This window comes from Macaca mulatta, chromosome 5, assembly GCF_049350105.2.
Source record: "Macaca mulatta isolate MMU2019108-1 chromosome 5, T2T-MMU8v2.0, whole genome shotgun sequence".
Taxonomy (NCBI): Eukaryota; Metazoa; Chordata; class Mammalia; order Primates; family Cercopithecidae; genus Macaca; species Macaca mulatta.
Window position 1 is genome coordinate 38,379,179 of NC_133410.1, and position 25,178 is coordinate 38,404,356.

The window sequence follows — 25,178 nt, forward strand, 5'->3', positions numbered from 1 at the left end:
TGTATTATTGTTTATTATCTGTACAACTATATAGCTTCTTGAAGACTGATTGAGTCTTTGATCTCTGTAACTGGCATGATACTGTATCTGGCGCATAAAAGTTGAACAAGTCAGGCATGATGGCTCACACCTGCAATCTCAGCACAAGGGCAACAAAGCGAGACCTCCACCTCTATAAATAAATACATAAGTCAGCCAGATGCAGTGGCATGTGCCTGTAGTCCTAGTTACTCAGGAGGCGGAGGCAGGACGATTACTTGAACCCAGGAGTTTGAGACCAGCCTGGGCAACATAGCGAGGCCTTGTCTCTGCTAAAAATCAAATAAACTAGCCAGGCATAGTGGTGCATATTTGTTGTCCCAGCTACTCGGGAGGCTGAAGCTGGAGGATTGCTCGAGCCCAGGAGATCAGGGCTGCAGGGAGCTGTGATTGTACCAGTGCACTCCAGCCTGGGCAACAGAGCAAAGGCCCTGTTTCAAAAACAAAAAAAGTGCATTATGAAAAATGCATATATGGATTTCAAGATTATTTTGCACCAAAATAAACTTGTACTAGCTTGTTATAACATGTCTGAACAAGATCTAGTTTGAGGCACTAAAAAGAAGAAGACATCAGTTTTTAAAAGATCCCTATCAGAGCAACATGCTACTGAAATTGAAACAAACATCAACTTTATGGTGAGGCACGGGTGGGAGAATGGTGAAATCACTGATGCTTTACAGGAAGTTTATGAGGACAATGCCCCAAGGAAATCAGCAGTTTACAAATGGATCAATCCTTTTAGGAAGGAACAAGACAAGTTGAAGATGAAACCCACAGCAGCAGACCACTCACATCAATTTTTTAGAAAAATATTATAAAAATTTTTGCAGTGGTTCACACCTATAATCCCAGTACTTTGGGAGGCCAAGGCGGGTAGATCACAAGGTCAGGAGAGCAAGATCAGCCTGGACAACATGGTGAAACCCCATCTCTACTAAAAATACAAAAATCAGCCAGGCATGGTGGCGTATGCTTATAGTCCCAGCTACCCAGGAGGCTGAGGCAGGAGAATTGCTTGAACCCGGGAAGCGGAGGTTGCAGTGAGCCAAGATTGTGCTGCTGCACTTCAGTTTGGGCAACAGAGTGAGACTCTGTCTCAAAAAAAAAAGTATGTGGATCAAGATCCTGAAGTATTGCTTTGAAGAACTGCAATAGGAAATAAAATATGGCTTTACCAGTACAATCCAAAAGGCAAAGCACAATCAAAGCAATGGCTACTAAGAGATGGAAGTAGTCCAGCCAAAGCAAAAGAAGACCAGTCAAGAGCAAAGGTCATGGCAAAAATGTTCAGGGATGCTCAAGGCATATTGCTTGTTGACTGTCTGAAGGGCCAAAGAACAATTAGATCTGCTTATTATGAATGTTTTAAGAAAGTGAGCCAAAGCTTTAGTTTAAAAAGAAAATGCCTGGAAAAGCTTCACCAGAGTCCTTCTCTACCATGACAATGTTATTGCTCATTCCTCTCATCAAACAGGGGCAATTTTGCAGACGTTTCAATGGGAAATCATTAGGTTTTTGCCGTACAGTCCTGATTTTGCCCCTTCTGACTTACTTTTGTTTTCTAATCCTAAAAAATATTGAAAAGGCACCTATTTTTCTTCAGTTAATAATGTAAAAAAGACTGCATTGACTTGGTTAAATTTACAGGATTCTCAGTTCTTTAGGGGTGGACCAAGTGGCTATCATGGCTTACAAAACTGTCTTGAGCATGATGGAGTTATTTTGAGAAATACATTTACATTTTTAATTTTTAATCTTTTAATTCCATCTTTCAAAAACTTTTTGAAGTCCCCTTGCATAGTACACTGGATTCTTGATATTAGTGACCTCAGAGAACTTTTTTTTTTTCCTGAGACAGAGTCTTGCTCTGTCACCCAGGCTGGAGCGCAGTAGTGTGATCTCACCTCACTGCATCCTCTACCTCCCAGATTCAAGCGATTCTCCTGCCTCAGCCTCCCAAGTAGCTGGGATAACAGGTGCATGCCACCACGCCCAACTAATTTCTGTATTTTTAGTAGAGACAGGGTTTCACCATGTTGAACCACTCATATTCATGAGTATGTCAACATTTGTACAGGCTTCTGGCTTTCTACTGTCACAGTTTGGCTCTATATTTTTTTACTCTTGAGAATTATTTACCACAAAGAAACAAATGTATTAATACTTATTAATACAAATGATAACATGTAGAATAAAGCAAATTCCAAAAAGTTGCAAATGCCAGATAGAAAACTAAGCTCACTCACTAGATAAGTGATCTGATGGCACTACACATCAGCCTCAAAGCTTGTAATTCAAATACTCCATGATTTTCACAGCCATTTGCAAGCAGCTGAAACTCCAAATGTTAGATCTGTAATTGTTAATGGAGTCTGTTTTTACATGTTAAAAGAAAACAAATGTACTATGCACAATAATGTCATTGATTTTTAAAAATTCTTTGTTGAAAGAAAATCAATATTTTATACTGTTTATGTTTAAATATAATACTTCTCAGGTCTTTCTACATAGTAATTTTACTATTTGTTTTTAATGAAGCTTTCAAAGACAAATTTTGGTCTCAAACTTTAAAATGGGTGAATTGCATAGTTTTGAATCTTTGCAGTTTGAGAAAAATTACTGGTAATTATTTGTTTAAAATTAGAACTGGTTGCATTGTGCTTTGCTTCTGATTTCTGTTGGCGCTTGTGATCGTTTTTAAATGACCATAAATTCTTTGTGATCATGTGCATTGAGAGGTGGAATATTTTTCCCTTCCTCTTATCTCTGGGCTCAATCTGTGAATTGGTTACCCAAAAGAATGTGGCAGATGTGGGCATCATGCCAGTTGACAGCTTCCAATTTTACCTCTTCAAGTTTATTCTTAGGATGCTTTCTCTCAGAATCCAGCCACCACGTTCTGAGAAGCCCAAGCCACATGGAGAGGCCACATATTAAGTAGCCACATGTAAGTAAGCTTTGGCTAATAGCTCCAGGTGGGCTCCCAGCCAATAGCCAGCAGCCAGTAGCAAATATCAAATGTCAGCCATCTGAGCGAGCCATCTTGGACATTCCAAACTAATCAAGCCCACAAATGACAGGAGCCTATGCCAACATCACACAGAGGAGGAAAAAACCACTGTGAAGAGCCCAGTCAACCATAGATTAGTGAAATAATAAAGTGGTTATTAGACTATTAAATTTTGCTGTTGTGCAACAACAGATTTATTTATTTATTTATTTATTTATTTACTTATTTATCTGAGACAGAGTCTCACACTGTCACCCGGGCTGGAGTGCAGTGATGCAATCTCAGCTCACTGCCACCTCTGCCTCCCGGGTTCAAGCGATCCTCCTGCCTCAGCCTCCCAAGTAGCAAGGATTACAGGCGCCCACCACCATGCCCAGCTAATTTTTTGTATTTTTAGTAGAGACGGAGTTTCACTGTGTTGGCCAGGCTGGTCTCAAGCTCCTGACCTCGTGATCTGCCCACCTCGGCCTTCCAAAGTGCTGGGATTACAAGTGTGAACCACCACGCCCGGCCAGATTTTTTAAAAATGCTATTGCATGCTTTCATATCAGTTGGTCCTATTGAACACTACCATTGGTGGATGACAGTTTGTTGTTCCTGTGGTCCACAAATTTAGGCTTAAAACTTGCTTCTTAAATGTGTTATTTTAATTCTTCTGATAGCACACACATCATCTCAGACTGTACTGCTACCAACTTCTTTCATAACAACTGATGTGGATATATTTGCATGACCTTGTGAAATGAAACCACATTCTTTCATACTTAAAAAAAAAAAAAAACTTGCTTGTTACGTAAGCACTCAGTTTCCCTACTCTAGAACCTCTCTGATCATACGCACTTCTCATACCCTCTCTGATCATAGGTGTATCTCATACTCTGTCTGATCATACGCGCTTCTCATACCCTCTCTGATCATACATGCTTCTCTACTCTCTCCGATTGCAGGCGCTTCTCATACCCTCTCTGACCATAGGTGTATCTCATACTCTGTTTGATCATACGCGCTTCTCATACCCTCTCTGATCATATACTTTTCATACCCTCTGATCTTCCTTGGAGAAATGGCTATTCAAATCATTTTCCCATTTTCAATGGGTTATTTGTCTTTGTTTTAGGGTTGTAAGATTTCTTTATCTATTTTGGATATAAATATTTTATCAGGTATATGATTTGCAATTATTTTCTTTCAATTTATGGGTTATCTTTTTACTTTCACGATGTTGTCTTTTGAAGCATAAAACTTTTTAATTTTGATGAAGTACAAATTGTCTATTTTTTTCTTTTGTCACTTGCGATTTTGGTGTCAGATCCAACAAATAATTGTCTAAACCAAGGTCAGGAATTCTTTGGCTTTTTCTAAAAATTTTATAGTTTTAGCTCTTACATTTAGGACTTTGATCCATTTGAGTTAATTTTTGTATATTCTGGGATATAGGGGTGCAATTTCATTTTTTGCATGTCCCAACACCAATTGTTGAAAAAATCTATTCTTTCACCCACTGAATTGTCTTGACAATCATTGAAAATCAATTGGCCTCAGATGTATGGTTTTATTTCTGGACTCTCAATTCTGTTCCATTGATCTATATATAGTATCCTATACCAATACTACACTATTTTAGTTGCTTCAGCTTTATAGTAAGTTTTGAAAATGTGAGTTCTCCAACTTTATTCTTTCGTTTTGGGTATTCTGGTCCCTTAAAATTCCATTTTAACCATAGTGATACATTGGTTGAACTAAGTACGGTTGATGAATTATTTTTGTCATCCGAATTCCATAGTTTACATTGGGGTTCACTCTTGAGGTTGTGCAGTCTATGGGTTTTGACAAATGTATAATGATATGTATTCACCATAGTAATACAGTATTGTATAGAATAGTGACACTGCCCTAAAAATCCTCTGTGCTCTGCCTATTTTTCCCACCCTCCCTCCTGGCAACCACTGACAGTTATATCCATAGTTTTGCCTTTTCCAAAATGTCATATAGTTAGAATCATACGGTATGTGGCCTTTTCAGAATGGCTTCTTTCACTCAGCAATTTGCTGCTAAGGTTCCTATATATATTTTCATGGCTTGATAGTTCACTTCTTTTTAGTGTTGAATAATATTCCATAGTCTGGATATACCATAGCTTATTTATCCATTCACTTACTAACAAACATCTTGATAATCTTGATTGCCTCCAACTTTTAGCAATTATGAATAAAGCTGCTATAAACATTTTTATACAGATTTTTGTGTGGATATAGTTTTCAATTCATTTAAATAAATTCTAAGGAACATGACTGCTGGACTGTATGTTAACAGTATGTTTAGTTTTGTAAGAAACTGCCAAACAATCTTCCAAAGTAGCTGAACCATTTTTCATTCTCACCAGCAATGAGTGAGAGTTCCTGTTGTGCCACACCCTCACTTGCATTTGGTGTTGTCAGTGTTCTGGATTTTGGTCATTCTAATGGGTGTGTAATAGTTGTTGTTTTAATTTGCAATTCCCTAATGACACATGATTTTGAACATTTCTTTATCTTTACTTGCCATCGGTATACTGGCTTTGGTGAGGTGTCTGTTCGGATCTTTTACGTATTTTAAAATCATGTTGTTCATTTTCTATTGCTGGGTTTTAAGAATTCTTTGTATATTCTAGGTAACAATCCTTTATCAAATGTGTTTTTTGCAAATATTTTATCCTAGTTTGTGGCTTGTCTTCTCTTTACAGTTGTCTTTTGCAAAGCAGAAATTTCAAATTTTAATGAAGTCCAGCTTATCAATTATTTCTTTCAGGGACCATGCTCTTAGGTGGTATCTAAAAAGTCATCATCATACCCACATTCGTCTTAGATTTTCTCCTATATTCTAAAAGCTTTATAGTTCCACATTTTCCATTTAGGTTTATGATCCACTTTGAGTTAATTTTTGAAAAGGCTCTGTGTCTACATTCATTTCTTGCTTGTGGATGTCCAGTTGTTCCACCACAACTTGTTGAAAAGACTACTTTTGCTCCATTGTATTGCCATTACTCGTCTGTCAAAGATCAGGCAGGGCACAGTGGCTCACACCTGTAATCCCAGCACTTTGGGAGGCTGAGATGGGTGGATCACCTGAGGTCAGGAGTTTGAGACCAGCCTGACCAACATGGTGAAACTCCATCTCTACTAAAAATACAAAAATTGGCTGGCTGTGGTGGTGTGCGACTGTAGTCCCAGCTACTCGGGAGACTGAGACAGGAGAATCACTTGAACCCGGGAGACGGAGGTTGCAGCGAGCCGAGATTATGCCACTGTACTCCAGTCTGGGCGACAGAGTGAGACTCCATCTCAAAAAAACAAACAAAAAAAATCAGTTGACTAAATTTATGTGGGTCTTTTCTATGCTTTCTATTCTGTTTTATTGATCTATTCATCTTTTCTTTCATCAGTATCATGTTCTCTGATTACTGTGGCATAAGTCTTAAAGTCAGGTAGTGTCAGTCTTCCAATTTTGTTCTTCTCCTTCAAAACTGAGTTGCGTCTTTTGCCTCTCCATATAAGCTTTAGAATCAGTTTGTCAATAGCCACAAAATAATTTGCTGGGATTTTTATTGCATTCAATCTGTAGATTAAGTTGGGAAAAACTGACATCTTAACAATTCTGAGTTTTCCCATTCATGAACATGGACTATCTCTCCAACAAAGTTTTGTAGTTTTCTTCACATAGATCTTGTATATATTTCATTAGATTTATAGCTATGTATTTCATTTTGGGGATGCTGATGTAAATGGTATTGTGTTTTTAAATTCATGTTCTACTTGTTTGTTACTGGTATAAGGGAAAGAGATTGACTTTTGTGCATTAATATTGTATCTTGCAAACTTACTATAATCACTTGTTAGTTCCAAGAGGGCTTTTTTGTCCATTCCTTCAGATTTTCTACATAGACAATCACATCATGTGCAAACAAAGATGGTTTTTCCCCCTCCCTTCCCAATTAGTATACCCTTCATTTTCTTTCTGGTCTAATTGCTTAGCTACAACTCTCAGTATGATGCTCAAAAGGAGTGGTAAGAAGGGGACATCCTTGCCTTGTTCTTGATCTTAGTGGGAAAATCCTCAAGTTTCTCACCAGCAAGTATGATGTTAGCTGTAGGATTTTTGTAGACATTCTTTATCAAGTTGGGAAGTTTTTCTCTATTCCTAGTTTATTGAGAGTTTTTATCATGAATCAGTGTTAGATTTTGTCACATGCTTTTTTCTCATCCATTGGTCTACAAACATACCTTTTCTTCTTTAGCCTGCTGATGTGATGGATTATATTAATTGTTTTTCCAATGTGGAATCAGCATTGAAAGCCTAGAATAAATCCCACTTGGTTACGGTGTATAATTCTTTCTATATTTTGCTGGATTTGATTTGCTAACATTTTGTTGAGAATTTTTGCATCTATGGTCGTGAGAGATATTGGTCTGTAGTTTTCTTTTCTTGTAATGTATTTGTCTTGGTTTGGTATTAGTGTAATGCTGGCCTTAAAGAATGAGTGATGAAGTATTCCCTCAGGTTCTATTTTCTGAAAGAGACCATAGAGAATTGGTATAATTTCCTCCTTAAATGTTTGGCAGAATTCACCAGTGAACCTGTCAGAACCTGATGCTTTCTCTTTCAGAAAGTTATTATTATTTTATTTACTTATTTGAGACCAAATCTCGCTCTTGTCACCCAGGCTAGAGTGCAGTGGCATGATCTTGGCTCACTGAAACCTCCACCTCACAAGTTCAAGCAATTCTCCTGTCTCAGCCTCCCGAGTAGCTATGATTACAGGCGCCTACCACCACGCGCAGCTAATTTTTGTATTTTTAGTAGAGACAGGGTTTCACCATGTTAGCCAGATGGTCTCTAACTCCTGACCTCAGGTGATCGACCCGCCTCAGCCTCCCAAAGTGCTGGGATTACAAGCATTAGCCACTGCATCCGGCCTAGAAAATTATTAATTGCTGGTCTGATTTTTTAAATAGATACAGGCTATTCATTAGTAATTCATTAGAACAGCTGACATTAATAATTTTTGAGTCTTCTCTCTTTTCTTCTTAGTCTAGCTAGAGGCTAGTCAATTGTATTGCTCTTTTCAAATAACCAACTTTTGGTCTTCTTTCTCTATTGATTTCCTATTTTCAATTTTATTGATTTCTGCTCTAATTCTTATATATTTTTTTTTACTTTTAATTTAAATTTTTTTCTAGTTTCCTAAAGTGGAAGCTTAGATTATTTATTTTTAGAGCTTTCTTCTTTTCTAAAATATGCATTCGATGCTATAAGTTTCTATCTTTGCTAGGCATGGTGGCTCATGCCTGTAATCCCAGCATGTTAGGAGGCCAAGGTGGGAGCATAGCATGAAGCCAGCAGTCTGAGGCTGCAGTGAGGTATAATTATGCCACTGCATCCCCACTCCAGCCCGGGATTCAGAGTAAGACCACAACTCAAAAAAAAAAAAAAAAAAAAAAAACTAAGCAAAAACAAACAAAACAATCAGTGCTTTTACCGCATCCTACAAATTTTACCAAGTGTATTTTCACTTTATTTAGTTCAAACTATTTTAAATTTCTCTTGAGATTTCTTCTTTGATCCGTGTGTTATCTAGAAGTGTGTTGTTTAATCTCCAAGTATCTGGGGATTTTCCAGCAATTTTTCTGTTATTGATTTCTAGTTTAAGTGCCTAAGGCTTGAGATCAGACACTGTATGGTTTCATTTCCATTTGTTCTTCGTTCTTATTTTTGTCTTCTACATTTTTTTACCTGACTTTTGTGGTTTTAATTGAGCATTTTATATTATTCCATTTTCTCTCCTTTCTTAGCATATCAATTTCACTTTTCTAAAACCTTTTTTTAGTAGTTGCCCTACATTTAGCAATATACATTTACCAAGTCCACTGTCAAATAACACTTTACCATTTCACAGGTAACATAAGTACCCTATAATAAATTATTTCTATTTCTTCCCTCCCATTCCTTAAATCATTATCATTAATTCCCTTATATATAAGCATATATTTATATATAAGCATATATTTATATATAAGCATATGTCATTGAATACATTGTTGCTATTCTTATTCAGAACAAACTGTTACCTGTTAAATCAATTAAGTATTAGAAAAAATATTTAATTATACCTTCATTTATTCTTTTCCCAATGCTCTTTCTTTCTTTATGGATATCTCAGTTTCTGACATATCATTTTCTTTCTCTCTTAAAAAAAAAACAAAAAACAAAAAAAAACTTCTTTTAACATTTCTTGTTCAAGGCAGGTCTACTGGCAACAAATTCCCTCAATTTTTTTTTTTTTTTTTTTTTTTTGGTCTAAGAAAGTCTTTACTTCTTCACTTTTTTAAATCTTTGATTTTAATTTAAAAATTAGCTTAATGATAAGGATATGTTACACCATGTGTACATTTACATGAACACTGTATGTTTACCTTGGTTTTATATCAAAGTTTTTACTTAAATCTTTCCCAAGAGAAGAATCACCATCTGTTAGTGACATATTGCAATTAAACTATGAAATGATTCTGAAATTTTTTTTCTATTTTGAAGATACTTTTATTTTTAAGGAGGAATTAGTTTCTCTTCAGATGTTCATTTTTGACTCTGAAAATTTTAATTTTTTTTTTTTTTTGGTCTAGACTGGTTTGAAACAGTGACATTATTTTGTGTACTAGAATGTCCTCTTGTTTAGACAGATTTATAGTACTAATTAGAAAGCTGCTAACACCCTTACTTCAACTCATCGAGATAATTTAGATTCTTAAAACATAAGGAGAGATAACTTGTTGGAAACATTTTTATAACTTTAGTTAAAAACAGTATAAAAAACATAAAACACTTTTTTTTTTTTTTTTTTGAAACAGGGTTTCACTCTGTCGCCCAGGCTGGAGTGCAGTGGCGTGATCATAGCTCACTGCAGCCTTGAACTCATGCTCAAAGGATTCTCCTGCCTTAGCCTCCCAAGTAGCTGGCACTGCAGGCACATGCCACCATGCCTGGCTAATTTTTATTTTTTAATTTTTTTGTAGCAAAGGGGTCTTACCTTGTTGCCCAGGCTATTCTCAAATTCCTGGGCTCAAGTGAACCTCCCACCTCTGGCCTCCCAAAGTGCTGGGATTATGGGCTTGAGCTGCTACTCCTGGCCATGAAACACAATAAAAAAAATTTTAAGTCTACATGAAAAAATTGTACCTCCTTCACAGTACAGAATCAACTTCCTTATCATTCTTACACAAAAATATTTCTCAATTCCATTTACTGGTATTCAGGGATTTGAATCCTCATATAGTGCTTCTGCAAAAATGTGTGTGTGTGTTTTACATTAAAGCATAAATTAGTGGTATTGTTTGAGTAACCCCCAAATAATGTTTACATGAAATACTCTTTTATTTTTTCCAAGTCTTGATCTGATTACTGACCACTACATCCTTGTAGTATCAAAACACTTAGAACTAAAGCAGCTTTACTGTTGAGTCAGGAGGAAAATGCATGGCAAGAAGTAGTTTCAGTTTGAAAAAGGCAGGTCAAGATCCTTTCACCAAAGTTAGCCACTTTGTGTTTGGCATCTAATCAATGAGGAGTGGACTCCTTCACTGTTGAAGGATAATTTTACAGGATACAGAATTCTAGGTTTGTGGGTTTTAAAAAAATTCTCAACACTTTAAATATTTTATTCCACTCTCTTCTTCATGGTTTCTGAGAATTCAATGTAATTCTTATCTTAGCTCCCCTATACGTAATGTCCCCCCTCCCTTCAGCTTCTTTCACGATTTTTAAAAAATATTTTATTTTTCAGAGTTTAAATATGATATGCCTAGGTGTGATTTCTTGAGCATTTATCTTGTTTGGAGTTCTCTGAGCTTCTAGGACGTGTGATTTGTTGTCAGACATGAACTTGGGGGAAATTAATCATGAGCATTCTTCATTTCTGTTAGTGTTTTTTATCTCTAGCATTTCTTTTTGAGTCTTTATTAGAATTTCTATCTCTCTGTTTATATTTTCCATGTGCTCTTGCATGTTGTCTACTTTTCCATTACCTCCAGTAGCACATTCGTCTTAGTTTTTTTGTTGTTGTTTTTTTGGTTTTTTTTTAGTAGAGATGGGGTTTCACCATGTTAGCCAGGATGGTCTCGATCTCCTGACCTCGTGATCTGCCCGTAAAGTACTGGTCTCATAATTCCAACACTCCTGCTCTATATGATTCTAGTTCTCCTGCTTGTTCAGTCTCTTCAAACAGTGTTTTTTGCCTTTTAGTATGCCTTGTAATTTTTTGGTGAAATCTGGAATGGTGTGAACGTCCCCTCCAAAGCTCATGTTGAAACTTAATCACCAATGTGGCCATATTGAAAGGTGGGCCCTTTAAGAGGCAAACAGATCCTGTGTGCCCTACTTTCATGAATGGATTCATTCATTCACAGATCCACAGATTCATGGATTAATGGGTTAATGAAGTAGTGGCTCATTATGGGAGTGAAACTGGTGGCTTTATAAGGAGACCTTAGCTAGAACGTTAGCACACTCAGCCTCCTTACCATGTGATATCCTGTGCTGCCTCAGGACTCTTCAGAGAGTCTGCACCAGCAAGAAGGATCTCACCAGATGCACTCCCTTGACCTTGGACTTCTCAGCCTCCATAACTATAAGAAATGAGTTCCTTTTCTTTATAAATTACCCAGTTTTATGTATTCTGTCATAAACAATAGAAAACAACACCAGACAGGATGTACTAGATAAAAGGAGTGCTGGTAAGTAGGCTTTTAGTGGTGTGTGGTAAGGTACAGGATAGGGCAAGTGTTCTGCAGTCCTATGATTAGGCCTCAGCCTTTAGTGAGCCTGGGTGGATGGTGAATCTGTGTGGATGGTGAATGTCACCAGTACTGCCTTATTTTTATTTTTTGAGATGGAGTCTAGCCCTGTCACCAGGCTGGAGTGCACTGGCACAATCTCGGCTCATTGCAACCTTTGCCTCCTAGGTTCAAGCAATTCTCATGCCTCAGCCTCCTGAGCAGCTGGGATTATAGGCATGTGCCACCACACCAGGATAATTTTTTTTTTTTTTTTTTGTTTTTGTTTTTGTTTTTGAGACGGAGTCTTGCTCTGTTGCCAGGCTGGAGGGCAGTGGTGCGATCTCGGTTCACTGCAATCTCCCCCTCCCGGGTTCAAGCAATTCCCCTGCCTCAGCCTCCCGAGCAGCTGGGACTACAGGCATGCACCACCGCGCCGGGCTAATTTTTTGTATTTTAGTAGAAACGGGTTTTCACCATGTTAGCCAAGGTTTCACCATGTTGGCCAAGCTGGTCTTGAACTCCTGACCTCAAGTGATCCCCCCACCTCGACCTCCCCAAGTGCTGGGATTACAGGCGTGAGCCACTGAGCCTAGCCACCAATACTTCTTAATCTCCCACACTTAAGTGGAACAGGATGGTTTATGGAGGCTGGAGTTGTGTATTTCCCTTCTCCCAAGTAGTTTAGGCTCTGATAAAACCCCAGCAGACTAGGCTTTGGTAGAATACTTTCTCCTGAGGGCAGGTCTTGTTAAGAACTGATTGCTCTGGCATATTTTTAAATGCTTACCTTTTCAGCAGAGGAATCTTTCAGTAAAAATTTAAGTAATTAACCTAACTGTCAGAGGCATTTGAACCAGAGCGACTCCATTTTGAGTGAGGGCTAGGAAAATGAGGCTAAGACTTGCTGGGCTGCATTTTCAGAAGTTAGGCATCCCTCGCCTGTAGATGTTTACAATTAAGGGAACAAATTAATAATGTTTACTAAAACAGACCCAGACTTGGCATTCCTAATTTTGCTTTAAAGATATCTATTCTTGCAAAATAATCAAGAAAATTAATCCTTGATCAAAACTCTTGTAGCAGAGCACGTCTCCCCATATATACAAGCATTGTAACGAGGGTGGATGCCTCCCTCCTCTTACTTTCAGGAATGTCCTGCTCTGTCTATGGAGTAGCTGTCCTTTCACCACTTTATTTTCTTAATAAACTTGCTTTTATTCTGCACTGAGAACTCGCCCTGAATTCTTTCCTGCGCGCGATCCAAGAACCCTCTCTTGGGGTCTGGATCCGGACCCCTGTCTTGTAACATAACTGAAAACCCCAGTGCAAAGGCATAGCACCCTACTTAAGAATTTGCAAACATTCGTCATTAATTATTTCAAACCATTGATTAACTTTCTCTAAGCCAGATTCCTACCTGATGTCGAAAAGAAAAGCCAAAGGTAGACTGTTTCAACACTTTCAGACGCTTGGGCAAAAAATGCACTTTCATGCTATAAATAACGCAGCACAAATACTATACGACAGGGCTTTATACTTGGGGGAAAGCTGCCAGGTCCAAACTACAAAGGAAAATTATTGGAGCTCATTTTTCCTGCCCACGTTAGCTAGCACATTTTGTTGAAACTGAAAATATATATATATATATTTTGGTGAAACTGAAAAAAAAAAAAAAAGCAACAACAACCCTATCTTGAAATAAACTACTGTACCTCTTACGCCTCATCCTTTCTACCCCAGAATCCTGGAAGAAAAAAAGATATACCCGAGCTCGTCCAACCCCTCTTTGCGCGGACTGTGTAGGAGTATTTGGCCCATCCTGCCTCCTTTAATCCAACATTCTGCGTCTTTCCTTCAGCTTCCCGGCGCCCCCTTTGGCCACCACTGACATCTTAGTCATCGCGGTCCAAAATATACGCACGCCCCTTTGAGGGCTCGCCGAGCCCGTCTCTCCCGGACAAATCTCATCCAATCAGAGCCAGCCAGGAAGCCGAGGCCCAGCAAGGCCTTGCAACGCCCAACTTCCTGGGGTCAGCTTCTCTGATGTCACGTGATTCCACCCTCCGCCTTTCGCCCACCCTCGCAGAGGGCGGTGCGCTTGACCCGGCCCCGCGAGGCACCGCCTTTCAGTTAGCGCTCGCTGATTGGTCGCTGCTCGCGCGGTCTCCTGGGTGACGGGAACGCGGTAGCCTGCTTGGTGGAGACCGGGTGCGCCTGCGTACTTCATAGTTCGCGTAGCTGCTCGAGCCTGGAGATGAAGGTAAATAACTTACAAATCCCCGGGCCGGGGGCGGGAAAACGCGACTACTGACCCTCGCTCGCTTTTAAAGGAGGGTATCTGTCCCTCTCCCTCCTTCCGAGTTCGTTGGAAATGAGAGAGAGAGGTGACCAGAGAGGGCGGGGGCGAAGTTGGACGGACGAGGGAAAGGAAAGAAAATATGAGAGGAGAGGGCGGAGAGAGAGGCCTCTCATTTTTGGGACTGCAGACGCTGTGGAAGCGTTGCAGAAAGTAGGAACCCCTCCCTGGCCGAAATGAGCGGACTGAATCTAAAGATACCCCAGCTTCGCACGCGGAAAGAACGGGTCGAGTAAACGCGTTTGGAGAGTCGCGGTGAAGTTGACTGGGTCGGATATCACGAGCTACCTCATTTCTTGGGGCTACACCTCTGGCAAGACGCGCAGCTGCCCAGCGTCTTAAAAAGAATGAAAAGCCTCCTAAAGAATAACCTCAAGTTGTATTACCTGTGACCAGTTCAATCACCTGCTAGCGAGTGTACATTATTGACAGGAAATCTGCACCCGAACACTCAGGTCTCACGCTCATGTGCCTCATCCTCTGCACGCACAGTTTCTAGGCTTGGGCTTCTGGCCCACCCCACTTTCTGATTTATCCGAGCAGTCTCCCGCTTGCTCTGCTCTGGCAAAGAAATGGAAGGCTCTTTTTTTTTTCTTTTGAGATAGAGTCTCGCTCTGTTGCCCAGGCTGGAGTGCAGTGGCTCAATCTATGCTCCCTGCAACCTCCACCTTCAGGGTTCAATCGATTCTCCTGCCTCAGCCTCCCGAGTAGCTGGGACTACAGGCGCATGCCACAATGCCCAGCTAATTTTTTGTATTTTTAGTAGAGTTGGGGTTTCACCGTGTTAGCCAGGATGGTGTCACTCTCCTGACCTCGTGATCCGCCGACCTCGGGCTCCCAAAGTGCTGGGATTACAGGCGTGAGCCACTGCACCCGGCCGGAAGGCTCAATTTTAAAATTATTTTAGGTGTCCTCATGCTTCTTCGTGGCTATTAGTGTGGTAATTGGAATTGACGGACCAGTAATCATAACTCCCATTTTTATTTCTAAAGCTCTTTACAATTTATGAAATATTAGAAGTGAAGAGATATTATTCATGATTTACAGTTGAGAATTTTTTGCTGGAGGCAATTTAAGCGACTTACTTAAAGCCCTACAGCTAATAAGCGACAAACAAAATTTAAATCTTGGTTTTTTGGTTGTGAAACTAGCACTTTTTCCTCTGCACGGTATATGGGGCATCTATAGAGCTCCACTGAAGAAAAATAATATGAGATCACAGCTAGAGGCAAGTCAGCCATAGAAGGTAATGAAATTCCTGTTTAAGGACTTGTCACTTGCATGAAGGAGTTCCAGGGTGAAATGGTCACAAAATTGCAAAAGTAAGATGCTTTTAAGTATCCTTTCTTCATGAATTTCTTTATGCTCTACAAAACTTTTATGTCCCATAATCATAGCCCACTTCTACTTTCAATAGAGGTTAATTTCTTCTTTAAGATGTAAAATGAGGCCGGGCGCGGTGGCTCAAGCCTGTAATCCCAGCACTTTGGGAGGCCGAGACGGGCGGATCACAAGGTCAGGAGATCGAGACCAGCCTGGCTAAATACGGTGAAACCCCGTCTCTACTAAAAAATACAAAAAACTAGCCGGGTGAGGTGGCGGGCGCCTGTAGTCCCAGCTACTCGGGAGGCTGAGGCAGGAGAATGGCATAGACCCGGGAGGCGGAGCTTGCAGTGAGCTGAGATGCGGCCACTGCACTCCAGCCTGGGCGACAGAGCGAGACTCTGTCTCAAAAAAAAAAAAAAAAAAAAAGATGTAAAATGCTCATTGGGACAGGGCGTGGTGGGTCACGCCTGTAATCCCAGCACTTTGGGACGCCGAGGCAGGTAGATCACTTGAGGTCAGGAGTTCTACATCAGCCTGGCCAACATGGTGAAACCCCGTCTCTACCAAAAATATTTAAAAAATTAGCCGGGCATGGTGGCATGTGCTTGTAATCCCAGCTATTCAGGAGGCTGAGGCAGGAGAATCGTTTGAACCCAGGAGGTGGAGGTTGCAGTGAGCATCGTTTGAACCCAGGAGGTGGAGGTTGCAGTGAGCCAAGATCGCCCCACTGCACTCCAGAGCCTCAACAGAGCAAGACACCGTCTAAAATAAAAATAAAAATAAAAAACCTCATTGCTTTGTGTTTGGTTGGTTATTTATTTATTTTGAGATGGAGTCTCGCTCTGTCACCCAGGCTGGAGTACAGTGGCGCCATCTCGGCTCACTGCAACCTCTGCCTCCTGGTTTCAAGGGATTCTCGTGCCTCAGCCTCCCAAGTAGCTAGGATTACAGGCGCACGCCACCATGCCCAGCTAATTTTTTGTATTTTTAGTAGAGACGAAGTTTCGCCATGTTGGCCAGGCTGTGTTTAATTTTGAGGATTGTAAGAGTTTTGTGTTGCTGCACAGACTAAGTCCCCTGTAATAATATCTAAACTTCATATGCCTAGATATGGGCATCATTGTTTTAATCTATAATTTAACCTAATATTGAAATCCAAATTTTTTCACCCAAACTCATATTCCTAAATGTTCTAGATCAACACTGTCTAATATAAATGTAATGTGAGCCAATGTAATTTCATATTTTTATTGACCATTAAAAATTCTTTAAGAAAACAGGTAAAATTTATTTTAATAATGTATTTTATCTTACCCAGTATATCAAAAAATGTTATTTCAACATGTAATCAGTATAAAAATTAACAATGAGATAGTTTATATTCTTGTTTCAGTCGTTGAAATCTAATATACGTTTTATATTTACAGCACGGCTAGGTGGGGATTACTTATATTCCAAGTCCTCAATAGCTACATGTGGTTTGTAGCCTCCATCTTGGACATCACGTTTCTAAATTGTTTCAAGGAAAAGAAAGACTTTTCAGTTGATAACACTATTCACCCAGTAGCCAAGTTAAACACTTAATGATGATGTAAATATACCAATGAAACTAATAGAAGAAAATAATGTTGAAAGGAGTAAAGACATTGTGTATTTTTATCATGTTTAAGATAGCAGTTTTTGTGTTTAATCACCAGGAATCCGTGCCACAGATAATTAACTGAATTCAGGCTTCAATTATTTTAATCTTTAACATCTACAAAACACTAAAATGACACATTTTTATAAAATTAACATTCAGAAGCATTAAAAAGCCAAAAAAATTTATAATAAAAGCTCTCCTATATCTTAAGATCTGTAATTTACCACGTAGTTGCGTATGTTTGGTTGGTTGGTTGATTTTGGTTTGTTTGTTTTGTTGTTAACTTCTAGATAAGCTCTAAAATAATCCTCACCATCCTGAATCCTATTGTTTTCATGACCATGTTTTGATATCTTTTCTGATCAACACTGGATTGTATGTTTTGAAAATATTAAAAATTGTGTTTCATTTTTAGCGTATTTTCTCACTGCTAGAAAAGACTTGGCTTGGCGCACCAATACAGTTTGCCTGGCAAAAAACATCCGGAAACTACCTTGCAGTAACAGGGTAAGAAACCGATGAATGTTTTAAGCAGTGGTTGTATGCCCATGTAACCACACCATCTACTCAGTAAAAGTTTTTTTTGTTTTTTAGACAGAGTCTAGCTTTGTTACCCAGGATGGATTGCAGCAGCACGATCTCAGCTTGCTGCAACCTCCACCTCCCAGGTTCAAGTGAACCTGGCCTCAGTAAAAATTTTTGTGTAACAATTGTATGGTAGGAAAAGGAATATATTTATCTCCGTTAACATCAAAGTTCATAGAACCTTTTCCCTGGTAATAACTTTTTATATACAAATTATGAAACTTTCAGGAGAAAACACTGAAATCACTTGGATGGCAGCTTTACATATATATAGATAAATAAAAGAAACATTTAGGCCAGGTGCAGTGGCTCATGCCTATAATCCCAACAATTTGGGAGGCCAAGGTAGGCGGATTACTTGAGACCAGGAGTTTGAGACCAGCCTGGCCAACACGGTGAAATGCCATCTCTACAAAAATACAAAAATTAGCCAGGTGTGGTGGCAGGCATCTGTAATCCCAGCTACTTGGGAGGCCGAGGCAGGAGAATTGCTTGAACCTGGAAGGTGGAGGTTGCAGTGAGCCGAGATCGCACAACTGCACTCCAGCCTGGGCAACAGAGGGAGACTCTGTCTCAAAAAAAAAAAAAAAAAAGTATATCATACCTTTATATTCTGATTGCTTTCAGAGCTGATTATATTGTGAAAATCTTTGATCGCCATGGTCAAAAAAGAAGTGAAATTAACTTACCTGGGTAAGTACAGAAGTAGATTTTTAAAAACCTGTCAAGCTTTGTTACCTAAAACATTGAAAAAATACTGCCTTAAAATTATAATCAAATAGAATCTTTCGCTTCTTCTGTTTGCAAAGGGATTTGTTTTTTTAGCCATAAGTAGTTATGAAATATGTAGAGATATATGAATTAGAGTTTCTATATATAAACACCCATATACTCACAGAGAAGCCTTAAGACAGGATCATAAATCAGACCATGTGAAACAATTGAATCCACACGAAAGAATTCTTTTAAATTATAAACAAGTCTTAGTGTATGTATAGGCAGATAAGATAAACCTGTGTCTACTTTAGTTTTCCATCTCTAATAAATTGTTGGAAAATACTTACTTTCCACATAACTTTGTAAAGGATAAAGGCTTTATCCATTTTCAGGAAATCATTCTACATTATATTAAGCATAATTGAAGCATTTTTAATGATTCAGTGTAATCACTACCTGTATTAGTTATTTTGCTGATGGTCTCAGTGGTTATTAAGATGTATAAAGGCTCTGTGTGGTGGCTCATGCCTGTAATCCCAGCACTTTGGGAGGCCGAGGCAGGTGGATCATGAGGTCAGGAAATCGAGACCATCCTGGCTAACACGGTGAAACCCCGCCTCTACTGAAAGTACAAAAAAGTAGCTGGGTGTGGTGGCATGCGCCTGTAGTCCCGGCTACTTTGGAGGCTAAGGCAGGAGAATTGCTTGAACCCGGGAGGTGGAGGTTGCAGTGAGCCAAGATTGCACTACTGCACTTCAGCCTGGGTGACAGAATGAGACTCTGTCTCAAAAAAAAAATATATATATATATATGTGTAGAGTCCCTCACCTAAACTGACTTATGGTGCTGTGCTTTTAAAATTCATGTTTCTTTCTGTAGTTTATTGACCATTTTTGAAAATCAGGTTTTATTTCTCTCGGTCTCTAACAGCCTTTCCTACCTCTTGCCCTGCCCCACCCACCTAATGCCATCATTTTGGCATTTTCCATTAACTCTCTTAATTGTAGCTTCTGGTTTCTATATTCCTGGAAGCAGGTCAAAGAAGCTGTAATTATATGTGAAATGAAAGAAGGCTCAGTAAAAGTTGTCTTTGAGTAAATTGCGTGAGCTTTATTGTGTGATCTCTGTGACATCTATTTCTGTTACATGATGACCTCATTTCTTCTGGATTGTTTTGCTGTATTCATAATAGTGGAATTTGACTGACAGAGGATCCCCAGATAAGGAAAATGCTGTTAAATATATAATCTTTAATTAGCAGATGATTTTGTCAATAATTGGAATAATAGACCATTTCCTATTTATAACTATGTTGTTACCTTAATCAAATTACTCTCCTTATTTTCCATCAAGATATAAAATGAAAATAATGACCAGGCACAGGGGCTCACACCTGTAATCCCAGTACTTTAGGAGACTGAGGCAGAGGATCACTTAAGCTCTGGAATTTGAGGTTATCGTGAACTATAATCACTTGAGCCCAGGAGTGCGAGGTTATAGCCAAGTATAATCGCACCACTGCACTCCAGCCTGGGCAACAGAGCCAGACCTTGTCTCAAAAAAAAAAAAAAAAGGGAAAATAATATTTCTTATTCACCACTTTAGAATCAATCTTTCCCTTTTTTACAATCCTATATCTACCCAATCACTCAATTTAGCTATAATTTTGCTTCTTTTCTTTTTTTGAAACAGGGTCTCACTGTATCTCCCAAGCTGGAGTGCAGTGGCACAAACATGGCTCACTGCAGCCTTGACCTCCCGGGCCCAAGTAATCCTCCCACTTCAGCCTCCTGAGTAGCTGAGTAGCATGTGCATGCCACCATGCCCAGCCCCCCTTTTTTTTTCTTTTTTTTGGTAGAGATGGGATCTTGCCATGGTACTCAGGCTGCAGTTCAGTGGCACGATCTTGGTCCACTGCAACCTCTGCCTCCTGGGTTCAAGTGATTCTCCTGCCTCAGCCTCCCAAGTAGCTGGGATTACAGGCATGCACCACCATGCCCAGCTAATTTTTGTATTTTTTAATAGAGATGGGGTTTCTCCATGTTGGTCAGGCTGGTCTCGAACTCCTGACCTCAGATGATCCGCCTGCCTCAGCCTCCCAAAGTGCTGGGATTACAAGCATGAGCCACTGTGCCCAGCCACTTTGTTTCTTATGAATACCTTCTTTTCCTCTCTGTCAATCTAAAATGATCTTTTAAAAGTTGATCATACAAATTATGTCTCGATTCCAGATGTGATTCATTTGTAAAAGTGCTTGATGAGTTTGTTTTATCAAAAGGCAGGGTTCTTTATAGGATTTAAGAAAATCTGCTAACTTAAGTATGATTATATTTAATGTAGTATATGAAAATGCTATTAAAAGTAAAATTTTTAATTTTACCATCCCCTCAACCACAGCAAAAAATTGAAGTTAATATCACCCATGCAGTGAATAGTGAGTTGTATTTCTCACTTTAGAGAGTTTATTATCTGTTCAAAATAGATTGAATAATCTTGTTATAGACAAAAATCACAGTGATTTTACTTTTAAAAAATGTATAGTGATATTTTGCTCTCTTTTTAAAAAGTAACTGTGTTGCCATGGATTGGGATAAAGATGGAGATGTCCTAGCAGTGATTGCTGAGAAATCTAGCTGCATTTATCTTTGGGATGCCAACACAAATAAGACTAGCCAGTTAGATAATGGCATGAGGTAAGATAACTTTTTTATTTTTTAAAGCTTCACTTAGAAACATGAATATTTGTAGGTTTGGTGCTAACAATTCTTTTCTACTTTCATTTTAAGATTCCTCAATGAGTTATTTTCTTAGAAAATGATTATTTTATTATTGTTACCCAATTAGAATGAAATTGTTATAACTGTGAAATATAAAGAGCTTCTTAAAAAGTTGCTTTCAGTGGAACAGACTAAGAAGTGCAGAGATGAGACAAAATATATATGGGAAAATCCAGAGATGGGCTTGACCATAGGCATGGCTGGATCTAGGAGTTATAATGGTGCAATCAAGACTTTTTCTCCACCTCTCAGCTCCTCTTTTCTCTATATTGACTTCATTCTAAATCAGATTCTCATCCACGACTACTGGTAGCTACCAGTGTGTATCATTCTTCACAGCAAGCCATGCCAGAGAAAAGAGCATGTGCCTTGACATCACCAGAGCCCATTCAGTTCCTCAAAAGGTCTCTGAATGGAGTAGGCAGGGCCATGGATTGGTACTCCCACCAAGTGAAAGGAAGGGTGAAGGGCAGGGCAGTTCCCAAATGGAAAAACACCTTGGGCAGACAGAATAAATGACAGATATCTGCTAAAATAGAAACCAGTTTCCGATATGGACAAGAAAAACTTGTCAGCATTTCCAGCTAAAACTTTGCCATTTTGACCTTGGACAAGTTGCTTAACCCCTCTCCAAGCCTCAGTTTCTTCATCTCTATGACATGGGTATAGCATGTTTCATGGCTTCATGTACCCCTCAGGTGGGGAGGAAGAGATCATATACATGCTATTAGACCAGACTATAAGTTTTCAAGTTATTTACTAAGGAATAACTGAACCCAGAGGAAGCAAGGCAGTCATGTAGAGCAGCATCAGCTATAACCTAGGGAGTGCAGTGCCATTGACCCTCCAGAGTGACTGTTGAGGCAAGTAGCTGCAGAAGATACTGTCTACCAATGTAAAGTCTTTCTGAGTCTAAGAACCTTCAGTTCTTGCTCTGTCCTCTTACACTCTGGGTTTACATCACTTTTCAGAAAGATTTTATATACAGTCTCTGTGCTTCCATTCAAGGGAGTGTTTAATAAACTTCAAGTACTGGTTCTTGAGCCAAATTCAGCAACAGTAAGGCCATGTTCTCACTCAGAGAAAAGTGCATAATTAATCCCCTGGTGTTTCTAACTGGTCTATCTCTGCCTTCAGCTCTCTATCTTCCCAGAGTGTCTGTTTCTCCACTTCATCTTAGGATTGTTGTGATGTTTAAATGTATGTCATGGCAAGGCATAAAATTAAGACCCAAGTAAATGGTAGATGTTATCGTAATTGTCATTAAAATAAAATTAAGGTTGCTTTACTGTTGATGTTTATAATTAAAGTCTAAAGAACTTTTGTATATACAAAAGCATACCCACTATTGTTTGTTCTCTATTCAAAGGCCAATCTGTTATACTAGCTAGTTATTAAACAAAACTTTGAATATCAATTTTTCTTAAGTATTTTTATTTAAGAAGGTCCTGTTGTACATGGCCACCTTGCATCCTCTAGGTTCAGTTATTCCTTAGTAGATAAAAGCTTTTAATCAATTTAGGTTCCGTTTATAAAATTTATCTGAAGTGAATCTTTTGAGCACTTCAGACACCTTAAATAGTACCCAAAACCTATCCAAATGTAATTATCACAAAACTTACTGTGGTGCCACTTAACTAAAAATATTACATTAATTCAATGAGCTGAATTCATTTATTTTTGCTATATAGGCTTTTATACTCTTTTAGGATTATAGCAGTATTTACTCTGCTCCTGCCTAGACCTAACAGAAGTAGTCATTTAATTATGTGACTGGGATATAGCCATTTCTTTCCACAGAAAACCCTATATGTAACATCTGCTTCATCAACCAATTCATTCTTAGATGGATCACAGAACATGGTTGCTTCTCCCAAGGCAATTTGGACCTGAGTACTAGGTATCCTACTCAGTGTCTTTTTAAATTGACCTTCAGTTGTCATGTTAGTAAAATTCTTTTAAGCCCATGCCTTATACATAGGTTGCAATTTTTTGTAACCTGTACATTTCCCTAGGATGATATATTCTTTAAATTTTGCTTGGCCAGAGATACATGTGATTGTTATATGTTGTCCTGATCCAATGGCATTATTGGAAATTTACATATGCTTTAGTATCATATTGTAATTTGCAAGACTTTCTACAGACCTTATCTCCTAAGAGGGATGGAGTCTGTTCAGTTAGCTCTTCTTTTGAGGACATTTGATTACTTGATCTTCTTAGAACACATTATTTAACACTTTCTTTCTAGTTGGTTGTTGTGTAACTGTCAGTGCTGATAAACTATTGAATAGACTAATGTTATATTTATCTTATTATATATGATCACTTTTGCTGATCAGATCTTGTTCTTGTTATACAGTTCTTTTCTCTGATACTGTTTTTAGCTCATGCAGAATTATTTTTATTCATATTTTCTTTGAAGGAGTCTCTCTAAGACAGGATTAAATGTGTAAGAGATTTCTTACAGGAAATGCCTGTGAGGGAACTTAGAGAGGTTAGGAGAAGAGATTGGAAGAACTGTCAGACCTCAGTGCGTGTCTGACCCTTATAAATGAGAGAGGGAAAGAAGTAAGGTTGGGAAGAAGCATCTTAAATTGTAGCACAGTTTTGGTTTTTTGGGTTTTTTTTTGTTTTGGATCGGAGTCTCCCTCTGTCACCCAGGCTGGAGTACAGTGGCACGATCTCGGCTCACTGCAACCTCCACCTCCTGGGTCAAAGCAATTCTCCTGCCTCAGCCTCCCAAGTAGCTGGGACTATAGGTGCCCATGACCATGCCCAGCTAATTTTTGTATTTTTAGTAGAGATGGGGTTTCACCATGTTGGCCAGGCTGGTCTCAAACTCCTGACCTCGGATGATCTGCCCACCTCAGCCTCCCAAAGTGCTGGGATTACATGCGTGAGCCGCCGTGCCCAGCCCATTAAATTGTAGTAGAGTTCTAATTAAGAAAGTTCAGCTAGGTCTGTGGGGAGTCTTTGGGCAAAAGTTACCTGTCAAAGGAGTTCTGCCCGGGAATGGGCCCAGCAGTTATCCCTCCCTCACTCAGTCATTGTCTGGGAGCAGCCCATGAGAAAGCACAGCCCAGTTCATTGAGGTGATGGATTCCAAAGCCTAGCAGTTGGGGCTTGTGGCCAGTTACACTTTCTGCAGACAAAGGGAAATCTGAGAGGCACATTATTGTAGCTATGGCACCTACTTAAAACGAGGAAAGAAAGATTAAAATGCATATTTATCTTTTGTAAAATAGCTACTTAATAGAAGAACCTAGCAGCCTGGTATGTTACTACTCCCTTACTTGCTAAAATTAATTTGTTTTTCTTTTTTTTTGAGACAGAGTCTCGCTCTGTTGCCCAGGCTAGAGTGCAGTGGCACAATCTCGGCTCACTGCAGCCTCTGCCTCCCGGGTTCAAGCGATTCTTCTGCCTAAGCCTACCTAGTAGCTGGAACTACAGGTGCATGCCACCACACCCAGCTAATTTTTGTATTTTCAGTAGATACAGGTTTTACCACATTGGCCAGGCTGGTCTCAAACTCCTGACCTTGTGATCTGTCCACCTTGGCCTCCCAAAGTGCTGGGATTACAGGCGTGAATCACTGTGCCCGGCCTAAAATTAATTTTTTAACTAAACATTTTATTATATGCTTCTATTATTACAACTAATTTTTCCACATGCTTTATTTTTTTCTCTTCCAAATGACATGATTTTACGATGTTTCACAAACTCAACTTGTATTAAATAAGTATGTAATGTTTAATCCTCAAGTTCTCCTAATTTTGCCAGAGGAAACCTCTTTAAACTTACTATTTTGTCCTTTTATCACTGCCCTCAACATTCTTGGAAGCAGTGCTGCTTTCTGAAAACCATACCATGGTCTGTCAGCAGTGCTCAAAATTTAGCTGCATCAGAATCCCCTGGA

General features: G+C 39.1%; 1 protein-coding gene and 1 long non-coding RNA gene across 7 annotated transcripts in view; one reads left to right on the forward strand and one right to left on the reverse strand.

Moving 5' to 3' along the window:
- Nucleotides 1–13,771, reverse strand: part of LOC114678280 (uncharacterized) — a 63,075-nt gene extending 49,304 nt beyond the window's left edge. For 4 of the 5 annotated variants that reach the window (XR_013417821.1, XR_013417820.1, XR_013417823.1 and 1 more), the window contains exons 1-3: nucleotides 13,622–13,771; nucleotides 10,113–10,208; nucleotides 9,199–9,274 (exon numbers count right to left, since the gene is read on the reverse strand). This is a non-coding gene — a long non-coding RNA (uncharacterized LOC114678280). Of the gene's footprint in view, nucleotides 1–6,440; nucleotides 7,599–9,198; nucleotides 9,275–10,112; nucleotides 10,209–13,621 lie in introns of those variants that run through there. The other variant, XR_013417822.1, reaches the window with a different exon arrangement.
- A 296-nt stretch (nucleotides 13,772–14,067) lies between these two features.
- WDR19 (WD repeat domain 19) overlaps nucleotides 14,068–25,178 on the forward strand; it is a 93,694-nt gene continuing 82,583 nt past the window's right edge. Inside the window, 4 exon segments of one of the 2 annotated variants that reach the window (NM_001266872.1) lie at nucleotides 14,068–14,116; nucleotides 17,596–17,687; nucleotides 18,393–18,458; nucleotides 21,050–21,175. In NM_001266872.1, coding sequence (NP_001253801.1) covers nucleotides 14,111–14,116; nucleotides 17,596–17,687; nucleotides 18,393–18,458; nucleotides 21,050–21,175 — 290 coding nt within the window. In that variant the 5' untranslated portion in view covers nucleotides 14,068–14,110. 2 annotated transcript variants of the gene reach the window in all.